Below are 17,400 nucleotides of genomic sequence, written 5' to 3'. Positions count from 1 at the left end.
CTCCATTCATCTGTATGCATTCATCTATCAATCATCTGTATGCATTCATCTATCAATGGACACTTAGTTTGCTTCCATATTTTGGCTATTGCAAATAATGCTGAATAACTTGGCATTTTTAAGAAAAATACGATTTTATACCAATAGAAAAAATTGATAGCAAAAATTGCACATAGTGAAAAGGAAACAGCCAAAATAAATGATGACTTCTGGATTTTTAATTATAATCTTACAGATTTTACTTAAAAATACTATGTAGATTTGAAATCTGATACATTTAAAATTATTAGCAGGTGGTAAGTTTGTGTTTCAAAATCACTATAAGTCAACTTCCCAAGCAAGGAATTTTGGCCAAAGTAAGTAAACACAAATTGCTCTACATGTACTAGATTAAAGACTAGTACTTGAGGGGCATAAGTGTATATTATTTTTTCACACAGAAATACGGTACAAATTTATAATTACATGATGTAGTGACTATACAATTAGAAAGTCTTTCCACAACAACAGAAAAAAAGTTATTTATATATAATTGGTTCTTTTAATTTAATGAAGAAAAATGTAGCAAAAGCTAAATTTTATTATTATTTTGCATTTGCTCATTATGATGAGCAATGGTTTGTAAATTCAAACAATTTACAAAAAGGTCCAAAGTAATTTGCCAGTATTTTAATTTAACTCTCTAAGGTTATGATTTAGCTTGCTGTGCCCTAAATTTCTTACTGAAATACTCAGTAAATTTTCTCATATAACTATTATACATTTGAACAAGAGCCATGAGTTTTTGAGAAGTACTCCATTGGAGTGTAGTTTTAAGAATTATTTTTCATGTGACGCCTGGGTGGCTCAGTTGGTTAAGCTGCTGCCTCCAGTTCAGGTCACGATCCCAGGGTCCTAGGATCGAATCCCACATGGGGCTCCTTACTCAGTGGGGAGACTGCTTCTCTCTCTGCCTGTCACTCTGCCTCCCTGTGCTCTCTCTCTCTGACAAATAAATTAATTTTAAAAATCTTAAAAAAAAATTATTTCTCAGAATTACATAGCTAGACTGGCATCTTGGAATTCTTTAAAAAATCTTTTTGGAAGAATATCCTAAGTGTATGGTTCCACTGTAGAAATAATTAAAACAGAAAAAAAAGATTACAAAATCATCAAAATGTGATGTATCATGAAAGTATTAATTTATACATCTTGACTGCTCATTAATACATGAGAAATATTATTTTTAAGTTAGTAATAATTTAGAAGTACAAGAATTTATTAGACCTTAAAAGTTACATAAAATTCTACCAAACAGAGTATATATAACATGCTACCATTAGAGTAAATAATGTATGTTCACATTTACCGGTGTATATATCAAAGAGCTTCAAAAGAATACAAACATACACACACAAAACCTATGAGGAGGGAAGAAGTGAGTGACTAGGTAACAGGGATGCACATTTTAAATTCTGCAACACAGATATATTGTCTATTAAAAATAGATATTAAGACAAAATGCAAAAAAATAAGTAAAAAGAACAAAGTTGATGCTTAATTTGATCACAATCTGCTCATGATTACTTCCAAAAGAGAGAATGACATCTAAAAATCTCCTCCAGCATAAGAATAAAATTCTTTTATATCAAATTACCCACAAAATGGAAAACATGTGTCTAGAAAAGAAAGGACAAAAAAAAAAAATCATGCCTGTCCCTAGTTACTCAAGGAACAGGAAAAAATTGGGTGCAGAAAATGAGTTTGAATGGTCTGTGGGAATAATTTTCTAAAAAAATATCAAGGTTTGATTGTCTATCCTTGTTCAAAGTATTGGTTATAACAGCGGAATTGAGACTCAGAATAATTAATAAACCAAAATGACTAACATTTCAATATTAGATTCATGAGTGAATCTAATACCATGTTCATTCAATATGCTCCAATAGTGGTTCACCTAAATATCACAAATTATATGAATTATTTTGGTGAATGGCAATAAACCAAATTAAACTATAATTATACTGATACTGAAAATCTTAAACAAACACAATATACCACTGTGACCAGAATACCATATAAGTTCTAGATAATGAAAGTATGTGTCAAGTGCCAATTTAGTATTATTTCTGGCACAGCTGTGACTCAAGGATGTCACTCAGCTCACATTAAGGAGCATGAAGTTGTGCTCAACTTTCCTAAGGGCAAAATATCTACATAAATTATTTGGAATGTGTCTGCATGGAAGAATATCAATTCTCTTCCATTTATTTATTCAATTACTTGTTTATATCAGTATGGATTAATTCATTTTACACTTTGGGTTATAATACAATATTACTTTGTTTAATTTAGTGCTCACATTGTTCCAGCTTTTATCACTGAAAGTTGTCTCTACTGTAGCTTCTGTGTCTCTTTGACATACTCCCATCATGGTGAGGTGTGTGTGTTTGAGGACTTCCTTATATTTTGGCACTATAAAACTCAGCATGTGTGTTTTCTGCTCTGGTTCTACAAGCAGCCCTGGTTCCTTTTATTGGAAAGGTGTATTAGAAAACAAGATTGGTATGTAAGTGATGAATTATTAAATTCTACTCCTGAAACCAGTATTACACTACAATGTTAACTATCTAGAATTTAAATAAAAACATGAAACAAAGCAAGATCGGACAGTAGATGTGCTTGTTACAGACAGGTTGCTGATGCATCTAGAGGGAAGTTTTAAAATTTCAAATGCAATTTTTTGCTTTTCATAGATTTATTCAGACTTTCTATTTCTTCATGAATCAATGTTGGCAGTTTATGCATTTCTAGGAATTTTTCATTTCATCTAAATTCTTCAGTTTGTTGTCATATAGATGTTCATAATGTACCCTTAGAATACTTTTTATTTCTGAAAGTTTCGTAACAATATCTCTGCTTTTAGTATTGATTTTAGCAATTCGAGTCTTCTCTCTTTTATTCTTGGTCAGTCTATCTATTTTGTCAATTTATTGATCTTTTCAAAGAAACAACTTTTTTTTCATTGATTTTCTCTGTTGTTTTCCTATTCTCTGTTACAATACTTTCTTCTCTAATCTTTATTATTTCTTTCCTTTTCTGTTTTCTGTAGATTTAATTTGTTCTTCTTTTTCACGTTACTTAATGTGGAAGGTCAGGATGGAGCTAGAGATTATTATGCTTAGCAAAATAACAGTCGGGGAAAGACAAATACCATGATTTCACTCATATCTGGAATTTAAGAAACAAAACAAATAAGCAAAGGGGAAAAAAGAGAGACAGAGGCAAACCAAGAAATAGACTCTTGACTCTAGAGAACACACTAATGGTTGGTTACCCGAGAGGTGGGGATAGAGGGATGGGTGAAACAGGTGTTAGGGCATAAGGAGTGCACTTGTGATGAGAACTTGGTGTTGTATGCAAAAGTTGAATCACTATATTGTACACCTAAAACTAATATTACACTGTATGTTAACTAACTGTGATTTAAATTAAAACGTTTTTAAAAAGCTACTTATTTAAGGTATCTTTTCTTCTAAATACTGGCATGCACAGATATTTATTTCCCACTGAACACTGCCTTAGTTTCATCCCATGAATTCTGGTATATTGTGTTATCATTTTCATTCATCTCTAAGTATTTTTAAATTTCAGGCAGCCTTTCTTCAAATATTTCTTCTGCTCCTCTCTTTCTTCTTTCCTTGTGGCACTCTTACTATGCATATATTGGCGTACTTACTGTTATTCTGTATTTCTGTTAGGTTTATTTTTTTCATTCTTTTTTCTCTCTGCTCTTGTTTCATAATCTCTACTGATCCATTTTCAAGCTCATAAATTCTTTCTTCTGCCAGTTCAAATCTATCATTGAGTCTCTCTAGTAAATTTTTTTTTCATGGTTCTGTACTTCTCAATTCCTGATTTTCCATTAGCTTCTCTTTTTTTTATAATTCTATCTCTTTATTGATATTATCGGTTTTATGAGATATTTCTATCCTACCTTAGTCATGGCTTCCTTTAATTCTTTGGACATATTTACAACAGCTGCTCTGAAGTCTTGGTCAGCTAATTCTGACAGTGGGGCCCTCTAACAAGCATGCTCTGTTACCTGCTGCTATTTGTCCTGTCTATGAGCCACAATTCCCTCTTTTTGCATGTCCCATAATTTTTTGTTGAAAAACACTGACATTTTAGGTAATAGATTACAATAATAGGTAATAGATTACAATAATTCTGTATAGTGATTTGTTTAGTGACTTGGTGGGGGTATTTTCGTGAAGTCTGTTTTCTCTGTAGTGCAGCCTGTGATGTTGTTCCTCAGAGGGTGCAGCTTTGGGCATGTGCATGGTCATGTGGAATAACTAGTTTTATCAGGGCTCTCTTTGTGTCTACCCAAGATCCTTCTGTTAAGCCCCCTGCCTCCTTTGGTATCACACCCAGCTAGTTTGTCTCCATGAATTGATGACTGACTATTGTTTTTGATAATGCTCTCATGTTTAAATTGCTACCTAATCTGATTCAATTAATTCTGGGTCCATTGTAGGATACTATTTGAGACTCAACAATTTTTATAACCCTAGAAGAGATCTTAACTTTCTCTATCATTGGATTGTTCTGGTAAACGTCTAGGTGATTTATGGTTGAGCTATCAGCCTCTTCTGCATTGTTTACTACCACAATGTCCTTTTTTTTTTTTTCTTTTTTTCAAGGAAGCCATCGGGGTTGAACTTCTCCATAGTTTGTTTCAAACAAACAAACTTCTTCCCGTGGAAAAAAATTCTGTGCCACAGTTCCAGAGCTGGTGGTGGGGACAGTGGCTCATACCTCTCTCAAATGACTCTCCTATTTCATGAGGATAGTGCCAGACAGGTATGGAAGCCTCTTATATTGTCACACTGTCTCCACTGGCATGAAATCTCCACCCTTTGAGCAAAGTGTGATGAGGGCAATAGGGACTCTGGAATTCTAAGTCTACTCTCCTGGAGGAAGAACTCTGACCAGTAAGACAAGGCTTGGAGAAGGAAAAGGGCCTCAGATCTCAGTTTCATTTACCTAAAATAGAACCTCTGAAAACATAACTGGACAAGGGTTGCTGGAGATAAGAACATATTGAGCTGAGAGGGGATAAGAAGAGAGCAGGTCATGGCTCAAATGCTACTGGCTGCTGCTACTGGCTGCTGCTGCTTCTTCTTTTTAACTAAGATTTAGATTTTCTTGAATTGCTGTATGCACTTAAGACATATTCCAGAAATGCTTATTTGTTTTAAAAATAATGTTCACCAGGGGCACCTGGGTGGCTCAGTGGGTTAAGCAGCTTGGGTCATGATCCCAGGGTTCTGAGATCAAAACCGATGTCAGGTTCCCTGCTAAGCAGAGAGCCTACTTTTCCCATTTGCTTTGTGTACTGCTCTGCCTACTTGTGATCTCTCTCCTCTGTCAGATAAATAACAAAATCTTTAAAAAAAAAATAATGTTCCCCAGTTAGAGTTGTTTGTCAGCTATGGTTATAAGTCCATGGAGCTCCTTTTACTGTTACTCTGGAAGGTATCGCCTCTTGTTCTCTTTTAATCACACTTCAGTTGAGCTTTCATAGCTATTGACCCATTAAAATTGCTCTTGTCAAGGTCACAAATGACTTCCAAATAGTTAAATCCAATGCTCAAATTTTAGTTACAATTTTGCTTTGCCCATCAGCAGCCTATGAGACACTTGAAAACTCTTTTCTCTTCTACAGTGTTTCCTCAGCTTCTGACAACCCACATTAACTAGCTATTCTCCAACTTCATAGTATTCTTTGCTGATTTTCTCTTCTCTCTATCATCTTGAATGTCTTAGTCAGCTCAGGCTGCTACAACAAAATACCATAAACGGAATGACTTAAGCAGGAGGCATTTAATTCTCACAATTCTAAAGGCTAGGAAGTCTGAGATCAAGATGCTGGCAGATTTGGTTATTGGAGAGGGCCATCCTCCTGGCTTTCAGACAGCTTCCATCTCATTGTGTGCTGATATGACCTCTTCTTTGTATACTGTCAGAGACAAAGCATGCTATGCTTCCTCTGCTCCTCTTTAAAAGGGCACTAATTCCATCATAAGAATATCAACATCATAAAAGCCTAAAAACCTCCTAATGACCTCAGTTCCAGATGCCATAGCATTTGGGTTTAGGGCCTCAACATATGGATTTGGGAGGTGACATATTCAACCCATTACATTATGAACACTGTAGGGCTTAATCGTCCTCCTTTGGTGAGACTATTAGTCTCTTGCTTTTATTTTATTTTATTTTATTTTTTTAAGATTTATTTGACAGACAGATCACAAGAAGGCAGAGAGAGAGGGGGGAGGAAGCAGGCTCCCTGCTGAGCAGAGAGCCTGATGCGGAGCTTGATACCAGGACCCTGAGATCATGACCTAAGCCAAAGGCAGACCCAGGCGCCCTTGGTCCCTTGCTTTTAAATACCATTGATATACTGAGATTCCCAAATTAGTCTCTCCTGCTAAGCTTTTTCCATATGCCAGAGCCAACTCCTGCTTCCTTGACTTATCTAGTTGGATGTCCAATAGATATCTCAAACTTCACATGTAAAAATTAAATTCCTTTCCTCAAGCCAATTTTACTTGCAATTAACTCCATTTCAGTTGATGACAATTTTATCTCTGTATAGTTGTTCAGGCAAAACCTTCAAGTCATGCTTGGTTTATACTCTTTTGAAGTCATGGTTGGTTTAATACTTTCTCATACCTCCCTATTCATGCAATTGTGTTATCTCCAAAACATATCCATAATCTGATCTCTTCTTGCCATATCCACTGCCACCTCTTGATCTGAGCAATTGCTATCTCTCACCAGGTAGAGTGGTAACCTCCATATTCATCTCCCTTGGTCTAGTCTCAACACAATAGCAGAATTATCAGTTTAAATCATATCTTTTTTTTTTTTAACTCAAATCACTTATCTCCTCTGTTGAAATCCCTTCAAATGATTCCATCTCTCTAAGAGTAAAAGCCAAAGAAGAGTTTCAGTGCCAGTGATGCATATTAGAATTGATTGTGTGCTTTAAAAATAGACTCATAAAGCTGAGCCTCACAGAATTCTGATTTATAGGTTGGTGGGGGCACAACAGTGGAGTGGTGCTCAAGGATACCTAAATGTAATTTTTTAAAAATTCAAAAGGGCCTATTGAATTGAGAACAACCGTGTTAGAGTATACATGGAGGAGAAGAACCCAAGATATATAGGAGTTGCTGTTACTAATATTAATGAATAATATAATGTTAATCATTATTTATATTACATATCAATAACAATAACAGGTAACATTTTTGAAGTCTGGTAAGGAAATGGTAGAGAAGCAAGAACATAGCGTGCATTAATTCACTTACTACTAAAAATCTTATAAAGTAAACCCTACCATATTTTGATTCTAAGACACATTTTGTTTTCACATCTTAATATCTCTAAAACCTGATGTGTCTTATAACCAGTGAAATCACACAACCACTACTGGCCCAGAGGCCATTTATGATATATATGTCATGCCCTGTAAAGACACAAATTTGATTATTCTAGTCAATGATACTATGTGAAACAAAACATTGACCTAAATCAAAAAGTGACTTATAAAAAATTGGACTAAGAATGTACATAAGTTTTAGCAATACCTTATCAATTTCTTTTTCTTTTACTTTCCTTCAGTGTATATTATGCGAATGATATATAATAAAATCTCTATCTAAGTAAGTCTATAAGAGCAGTTTCAGTAAGCATAAAATAAATATTTTTAGTGGTGAGAGTACTATGGGATAGTTTAATTGTCACTGTATTTTCCTTCTAAGTGGTACATCAAATAATGATTGAGTTATCATAATATTAGATGAAATACAGCATATTCCCTCTACAACAAACAGATTCTTAGGTTATATTATAACATGTTATGGTCAATCAGATTAAAATTTATTGACAGAGATTCAATATTCCGGGCTATTCCTTTTTTAAAAAAAAAAAAGATTTTTATTTATTTATTTGACAGAGAGAGATCACAAGTAGGCAGAGAGGCAGGCAGAGAGAGAGGAAGGGAAGCAGGCCCCCTGCTGAGCACAGAGCCTGATGCGGGGCTCGATCCTAGGACCCCAGGATCATGACCTGAGCCGAAGGCAGAAGCTTAACCCACTGAGCCACCCAGGTGCCCCGTTCCGAGCTATTTCTTAATCTATATAAATAATTGGGTCTAAGTTAAAGATACAACATATAATAAATAAATACTATAATTTTAGCCAATTTTTATAATTGTAATAATAAATATATAGTACAATGCTAAAATTTTTTGTATCTTTTTTTAAAAAAATTAACTCTATGTACAGTTATACAACAATTTATATTTACTTCCACTACTAATCCTACTTCCAGAAAACTTTTGGATGTACTGTATCTCTCCCGATGGATGATACCACAACAAAGTAAAATCAAGTATTCCTGAGAGAGTGTGTACATGTATGTGTGTATCTTATTAACATTGCTAAAGGTATGAATAACTCCCCCAAAAAGAATCTGTATCTTTTTCTTTATATCTGTAGTATTTATCAATCTGTCTGGAATATTGCAAGAGATTAATACATCTTTGCTGAATTGAACAAAATGAAAGCACTATACCTATGATAAGATTTTAGCAACAGGTATAAAGGCAAAAGTAAGCTAACTTCCAAATCTTGTGCTCCCATACATATTGACTTCTCAACTGAAGTTACTTTTAAGTAGATAGGCTAGTTTTAAAAACTATGATAATATAAACAGGCATAGTTTTTAAAACTATGATAATATAAACAGGCATGCTGAACATCTGTAATTTCTAGTCTTACAGGATAAAGTGAAAAATAAATAAAGCAAGGGAATAATTACATTTTGAAATCCAGTAAGAGAAAATGGTAAGAAAAAATAAATTAACACTAAGGCCATTAAATACAAAGAGAGAGATTTGTTTGAGTGCATTATTTAGGTTTTAAAAAATCTTGTTTTGACAAAAGAATGTTTATGGAAATCTTTACCTAGACATTAACATATGTAAATATTATATAAAATAGATTCTTAAAATACTAAGAAATTCTGTAAGAAGTTGCATATAGTATGTAATTTATTAAGTTTAATTTCTCCACCCAAAATAACATTTTCTCATTACTCTCTTCACTATAACCACTCCTCTCTCTCTAAAAAAGGTGGGTGTCTAAGGAGGTAGAGCAACTCATTTTATAAACACTGCAACATTGCATTAATAGGAATCCATTTACCACAAATTTAGCATCTCAGAGAATATTCTATCATTAATTATTTACCCATGACATGACCTCAGTAAAGCATAACTTCATGATATTATTACTTCTTCTATTTTTGTGACCATAAAACAATTAGATAGAGATGGAAAGACCATGTATTTTCCTCTAGAAAAGTAGTTTGCTACTCATAGCTACTAGAATCCTATCTCTGGATTTTAGTTTATTTTTAACTCAAATTTCAGGTTGATAATGCTACATTCAAATCTAGGTTTTATGCAGCATGATTATGAAATGAGCAAGAAAGTAGTGCATCATAAACACAAGGTCAGTCGCTCAGTGGACATTGTCTTATCCCAGGCAAAGCTGTTTTTATTGATTTTCAAGCATTAGAAAATCATACCTGATTATGAAAGATAAGCAAATCATGTGGTAAAGCTCCATAGTAATATATTTCTTTAACTTTTAAAGACTGCAAATTAAAGAGAATTATAGAAGGAAAAGTTGCTGATAGAGGAAATGTAATAATCATTCAAACACACAAACCCACTAGTAACATGAAGTTGATTAGAAATAACCTTAGGGGCCCTGTGTGGCTCAGTCGGTTAAGGCATGGACTCTTGGTTTGGGCTCAGGTCATGACATCAGAGTCATGAGACTGAGCCCGGGTGGAGCCCCACTCCAGCTTGGTGCTCAGTTGACAGTCCACATGAGAGTTTTTCTCTCCCTTGGCCCATGACGACCCCACCATGATCACGCTATCAAATATATATATATATATATATAAATCAATCTTTTCTTAATAAAATAAATAACCTCACATTTGCCTACAGGATCTATTAGTCTATGGATTTTGCAATTGGCCTTCTTTAAAAGATTTATTTATTTATTTAAGAGAGAAAGCTCGAGTGCGCACACACACAAGTGCATGCACAAGTGGGGAGAGTGGCAGAAAGAGGGAGACAAGTAGACTCCCTGTTGACCTCTGAGCCCAAAACAGGCTTGATCCCAGGACCCTGAGATCATGATCTGAGCCAAAATCAGGAGTTGGGCACTTAACCAACTGAGCCACCCAGGTGCCCCTAGATTTTTCTTTTTTAAAGAGAGAGACAGCATGTGGGCTCCTGCACAAGTAGTTGGGGACAGGGGTGGAGACAGACTGGAGAGAGAGAGAATCTTAAGTGGGCTCCACACCCAGTGAGAAGCCAGAGGCAGGGCTCCAGCCCAGGATGGATCTCATGACCTGAGCCAAAATCAAATGTTAGAACCTTAACCAACTGAACCACCACGGCACCCCTGCAGTTAGATTTTAACTGAGGCAAACTATAATTAAACTACTCAAAATGTGGAAAAAAATGTTTTCAACTCAAAAGAAATAAATTCTTGTAACTATTAAGATACGCAGGATATTTTCACTCACCTTAGTCAAACATAAGATTAAATATCTTCAATGCAAGCAGTAATTATAACATTTGGATGTGTTTGTGCCTTATGATACTAAAAACTCAAATTTCACTTTAAAAATGAAGATTATTAAGCATGACAATATTTCAGTAGACTCCTTTTAATGTGTACTTGCTCCTAACAAATATTTTTGTAATCTAATGACTATTTATCTAAAATTAAATGTAACATTGAAATAAAATGGTATAATACCTCTATAATAAGCACAAACTATAAAATATGGGCTTAACTTCTAGTCTATTAAAATATTTCCACTTATCAATATCCACTTATTTTTCCATCCATCCACATTAATATGTTCATATTCTTAATAGGGTATCATAGAAATGAATGTGAAGTTCCTATATGAAGAGGTATATTTAAATGAAAGTCCTTTGTGGTTGTGTTTTTAAGAGCCCCTAAGTTGTCAGGAGTGTTATGCACAAAGTGTTACATCAATAATAGGCTTCGATTACTAAAATTACACCACAAAACAGTATAGATGTGTTTATGAGAAATCAAAGCATGAAAAAGTTTCTTTTTAAAAAAGCAACATGACTGGTTGGATTCAACAATATATATTAAAAATCCAAAGATTTTTTTTAAATTTTAAACCAGTCCTAATATTTAGAGAAGCAAATAGTATAATTCCTCTAACAAAAATCACAGAAATATTAAGAAAGGAGAATCCTTTAAATAATTTTCATATAGTGTTTCAAATAAATTGCCCTTGTACTAATCATAGAGGTCCTCTGAGGCTTACAATAGTTCATGTCTTAATGTTAGAGAAAGTGGCATATCATATAAAGAAAACATACTGGATCTTTCCTTTTTGGGACTGTGTTAACCTAGTAGTTAAAAGTGAATAAAGAGAAGATCAAATAAAAACACATCTTTACCTCCATCCAAATAAAGTCTATAAATGGGGTTGTTATATTAGCTACAACTACTGTAGTTAAAAGTCTTTGGGCATTTAAAACCAAAATGAAAATCTTTTAATAATACAAAATTATTATCTAATAACTGATCTGTAAGTCATCAAAATGGCACCTCGACTTGGGCATCAACATATGGATAGTTTCTATGACATTTAGAGCTCTGTATTCAAAAGATTAATAAAATTCTATTTGAGAAAACACCTCATGATATTTTTAAAATGATATTATAAACATCACATGACATCTCAACAAGAAAAAATATGTACTTCAGTAGGGGTAGCAAATTAAATTCAATCATTATTATAAGACTCACTACCCAGATGAGCTCTAGACAAAGGGATATTATATCAAGGGACTATCAAGAGGACCTGGTAATATTTAGAGGCACAGATTAGAAATGGCCCAGTGGTCCTAATCTAAGTTCTCCCTTCCTATTTCTCCCTTGTTCTGTCCATGTGAGCATGTATTTTGAAAGATTTTGACTTTCAATAAAAAGATAAATTTATCTTTTACAATTTAAAGTTTAATATCAGCTTACTAGAACTTCTAATATGCAAAAACAACATTATTTCCTTGAATTGATATACTCCTAACCAAAAGCAATTTCTCATCCTGAGAAGTGTGAAAGTTTTATAGGTAAATGAACTATTCACATTAGTTTTCTCAAATATTTAATACTATTTTTAAACTTTAGTTGTTATGTATAAATATTCCTAAATATTCCTAGAGCTTAAGGAATTAGTTTTATAGTACAATCCCTTCTCATTAGAGGAAAGGAAATTCAATTAGGACACTTAACCATTTTCAGAAACTTGTTAATGACAGAGTCATATACTGATCTTTTCACAATGCTACATTTATATAGTTGCATTCTATAAACTTTAGAAATCAGATATTTAAACAGTGTTAGTCATAATGAGGTCAGAACCCAAGCTACCTGATTGATCTTGACTTCTTTTCTAATGATTAGAAGCATAAACTGCCATTTGGCCTATGCCATTATGGAAGGCCTTCACATTGCCTGCCTACCAATTGTTTTTACTTCCAGAATCCATAATTTCATCTAACAGATGGTTTAACATGTGTAGAAGACTCCACACAGAATTCCACTTCTTGTCAAATATTTATGTATTTATATTTAATAAGATCCTTTCAACTGGATTACTTTATGATAGAGTCATACCAAGTATATTCTTACTGATGTTGCATTGGCCATATACTGAAAATCAGACAGAGATGATTGAGATAAATTATTTATTTCTGGGGGAGAGCTGTCAAGTTGGCAAACTTATTATAGGCACACACTGAGTTTTCATGGATGTTTGAAAACTGAAGAATAATTAAGAACAATCATCTCATTCACTAACTATATAGCTTAGAATACTCTGCATTAGTTTTAAATCTTCAAATATAATATTTTGTATGTGGAGAAAAAGATGTTAAGCAATTATACTACTGCTTCATACTGTTGCACAAAATTATATATAGAAAATATACCACAAAATGCAACAGCAAATAGAATAATTTTAATACTAATAACAGTATGGTAATATTAATACTCATAGACTATAATACTAATAAAAACAGAAACTTGCTTTTTCAATATATAAGTATAGAACAATAAACCTACTGCACATTTATACTCCCAGATTATTATATTGTTTTGTTCCTTTCAATTGACTAATATATACAAAGTTGTGAAACTATCTAATATATTTATATCATTAGTTATTCTGCAAGAGTACTACAGTTTTTTATCAATTTTAGAATTAGAGGGAACATAAATGATTAATTCTGACACAGAGATGTATCAAATTGAGGTACATTTCAATATACTTGAATTACCAGATAATCATGAAATGGTAAAGATTTGATTACTTAAAAAAATCTAGGCGGTAAAAGCCAAAATTAAATATTTATCACTGAGAATTTTCTTTTAAATTATAACAGAGATACTTATAAAAATAAATTGTTTTTATAACTACCTAAAGAGATTGAAAATCATTTAATCAACAGTATTAAGACATAAATTCAATATGAATTCTAATACTATTTAAAATGAAATAACTTTGCAATTAACATTGCAATTAACCAATATTTCTACCGATACTGACTTAAATGACAGTGGTAAAGTTTACTGTAAAGCTTAAAAATTCTAGATCGATTTGTTCAATCTTAATGAGTAAGGCTGACTTGAAACTCTGTACGTGAGTGACACAGGTTAATTAAGCAATACAGATTCATGTTTACTCAGATCTTTAAACAAAAGATTAAGCAATATTACTGATACCTCTCTCCGTCGAGAAGCCCAGCATGTTTGTTTGATCTTCCACACCACTGCAGCTACCAGCAATAAGGATAAAAAACAACTGGAAAATAAAACACAAGTAATTTGTGCTTAATACACTGGAAACATGTAATGAAATATTCAAGAATATGTACAGAATTTTTTTTTAAGATTTTATTTATTTATTTGACAGAGATCACAAGCAGGCAGAGAGGCAGGCAGAGAGAGAGGAGGAAGCAGGCTCCCCACTGAGCAGAGAGCCAGATGCGGGACTCGATTCCAGGACCCTGAGATCATGACCTGAGCCAAAGGCAGTGGCTTAATCCACTAAGCCACCCAGGTGCCCCTGTACAGAATTTTTTAAATTTATTTTTTATTTTCAGCATAACAGTATTCATTATTTTTGCACCACACCCAGTGCTCCATGTAATCCATGCCCTCTATAATACCCACCACCTGGTACCCCGACCTCCCACCCCTCACCCCTTCAAAACCCTTAGATTGTTTTTTAGAGTCCATAGTCTCTCATGGTTCACCTCCCCTTCCAATTTCCCCCAACTCCCTTCTCCTCTCTAACTCCCCATATCCTGTACAGAATTTAAAAATATATAGAACTAACCATTCTGCCTTGGTAAATATTTAATTATTTAAAAAATAAATATCCAAAAATGGATAAATTAGCTGTGTTTAAAATGTTCTCAAGTAGGGCGCCTGGGTGGCTCAGTGGGTTAAGCCGCTGCCTTCGGCTCAGGTCATGATCTCAGGGTCCTGGGATCGAGTCCCACATCGGGCTCTCTGCTCAGCAGGGAGCCTGCTTCCCTCTCTCTCTCTCTGCCTGCCTCTCCATCTACTTGTGATTTCTCTCTGTCAAATAAATAAATAAAATCTTTAAAAAAAAATGTTCTCAAGTAAAAACAAAGTATACATGTAGAATAATTATTTATATTCCTGTTATACAATATAGTCTATCTTTAAGATTTTCCCTGCCAGAAGGACTGTGAGTTTATAGCTGTGTTGGTCTTATACGCAACAGAAATCTATTTAGAATTGCTATTGAGTCATAAAAGCTGGAAATTGTATAAATCTAAATTTCACACAGGTTCATTCATTTTATCTTATTGGTAACTATTTTAGATATGAGAATATTCCAGCATTTCTCAACTGAAGACAATTTTGTTCCCTACTCACCCCCAGGGCACATTTGGCAATGTCTGGAGATATGTGTGATTATCACAACATTGATGGGGTACAAGTTGCATCAGATGGTAGAGCCAGGGATGCTGCTTTTTAAACTATCCTGCAGGGCATAGGACTGTCCTCAATGACAAAGAACTATCCAGTCCAACATAACAGTCACACTTAAATAGAGAAAACCTAGTATACAGTAATGTTTACACTAAGAAACAATTCAATTACAGTGTTTACACATATTTAGTATAATATGCAACAAGATATTAAAATGCAGGTTACTTTGTTAGTAGTGACTTGAGACTAACAAATCTCAAAATACCAGAATCATGTGGATCTGATTCATTGGTTCCAACCATGTACCACTGTTTTTCCTCCCTCTCCTCTGTGGTCACACATTATGCTACGAATAGACCCAGAGATGAGCAAATTCAGTAGTCACTGGTCACTATTAAAAACCTGGTCTTCATCCTTGATTGATAATCTCTGTATTCTTAAATTGATTCACTCATAGCTGTGTAAATTTTAGTGCTTTCTACCCTTGTTAATTCTTTAATACACTTTTTTTCCTTGTTTCACTAGAAGATCTTAGAATATCCTTCAATGATGAAAATGGCATTTCCAGCACCTAACCAATGAGCACTGAACACATTTCAGATACTGTGCCAAATACTTCATTCACACTGAAGCATGGGTTTGGTTTTAGAAGAACACTCCCAGGCGGAATATATTATTCTTATTTTCAAAAAGAAAAATCCAAGGCTCAGAAAGTTCCAAGTAAGTTGCTGATTGTCACAAAGCAAGTGAGCAGTAGAGTCAAAGTTCAAATCTAGCTTTTAAGCCTGAAACTCTCTCCTCCACAACTGTTGGGAACTCTCATTTTGCATACAATCTCACAATAGTTGTATTTCCATTTGCATTATCTAATCTGTTATCCGGTATCAAATAAAGAGGATTAAAAAAGGAAAAAAAGTCTGTGACCCTAACCTTTTTAACTAGTATGGTGTCTTTGGGGTTTTTTAATAATTATCTCCCCCCTAATATTTATAAACTCTTTCTTTTTACTTCATCTTAATTTAGATTTCCAAAAGTACCCAAGTCCCATTATCTCCTGAAAAATAGAAACAACAACCTTATTTTATTGAGCCCATGACTTCCTCTAATTTATCAAGCAAGTATTCAATGTAGCCACCTCCATGTCAACTTCCTCACAACCTAGTCCTGTTCAACCCCTCGCAATGTAGCATCTGGCTTATAGACACACAAAGTTGTTAGTATCAATAATGATCAATGTTTATAAAATATGCAGTATTTTAGAGGATACTTTCCTCACCCTGACTTTCTACATATTAAATAAACTGGTCTTTTCTCTATTAACAGACTCCCACTTTTTAATTGATAATGCTAGACATCCGTTCTTTAAAACTTTCTTAAAACTTTATTTCCTTTTTAAAAATTTTTATTTAAATTCCAGTTAGTTAACCTACAGTGTAATATTAGTTTCAGGTGTACAATTTATTAATTCAACACTTACATACAACGGCCCGTGCTCATCACGGCAAGTGCCGTCCTTAATCCCTACTGCCTAGTTAACCCATCCCATCCCGTCCACCTCCGCTCTGCTCACCACAGTTTATTCTTGGTTGTTAGGAATCCGTTCTTAGATTTGTCTCTGTTTCCCCCTATGTTTATTGTTTTGATTCTTAAATTCCACATATGAGTGAAATCATATGGTACTTGTCATTCTGTGAGTTATCTCCCTTAGTATAATACTCTCTTCCTCCATCCACATCACTGAAAATGGCAAGATTTCATTCTTTTTTATAGCTAAGTAATATTCCATTATATATATGTATTATGTATACACACATACATATACCACATCCTCTTTATCCATTCATCAGTCAATGGACATTTGGGCTCTTTGCAGATGATGTTGCTGTAAACATTGGTGCATGTATCCCTTCAACTTGGTATTTTTGTATTTAGTATTTTTGTATTCTTTGTATAAATACCTAGTAGTGCAACTGCTTCCTCATAGGACAGTTCGATTTTTAACTTTCAGTGGAACCTCCATACTGTTTTCCACAGAGCCCGTACCATTTTGCATTTCCACCAACAGTGTAAGAGGGTTCCCATTTCTCCACACCCTCATCAACACTTGTTGTTTCTTGTATTGTTAATTTTAGCCAATCTCACTGGTGTAAGGTGATACCTCATTGTAGTTTTGATCTGCATTTCCCTGTGGAGCATCTTTTCATGTATCTGTTGGCCATCTGTTCATCTTCTTTGGAAAAATACC

General features: G+C 34.0%; 1 protein-coding gene across 3 annotated transcripts in view; it reads right to left on the bottom strand.

Annotated features, from left to right (window-relative positions):
• Positions 1-17,400, bottom strand: part of ATRNL1 (attractin like 1) — an 806,361-nt gene that overhangs the window by 392,591 nt on the left and 396,370 nt on the right. For all 3 annotated transcript variants that reach the window (XM_059398662.1, XM_059398665.1, XM_059398663.1), the window contains exon 26: positions 13,914-13,992. In XM_059398662.1, the coding sequence (XP_059254645.1) occupies positions 13,914-13,992 (79 nt within the window). The remainder of the gene's footprint in view (positions 1-13,913; positions 13,993-17,400) is intronic.

The sequence above is a fragment of the Mustela nigripes genome, chromosome 4 (assembly GCF_022355385.1).
Source record: "Mustela nigripes isolate SB6536 chromosome 4, MUSNIG.SB6536, whole genome shotgun sequence".
NCBI classification, from domain to species: domain Eukaryota; kingdom Metazoa; phylum Chordata; class Mammalia; order Carnivora; family Mustelidae; genus Mustela; species Mustela nigripes.
This window is presented reverse-complemented; position numbering and strand designations above follow the sequence as displayed.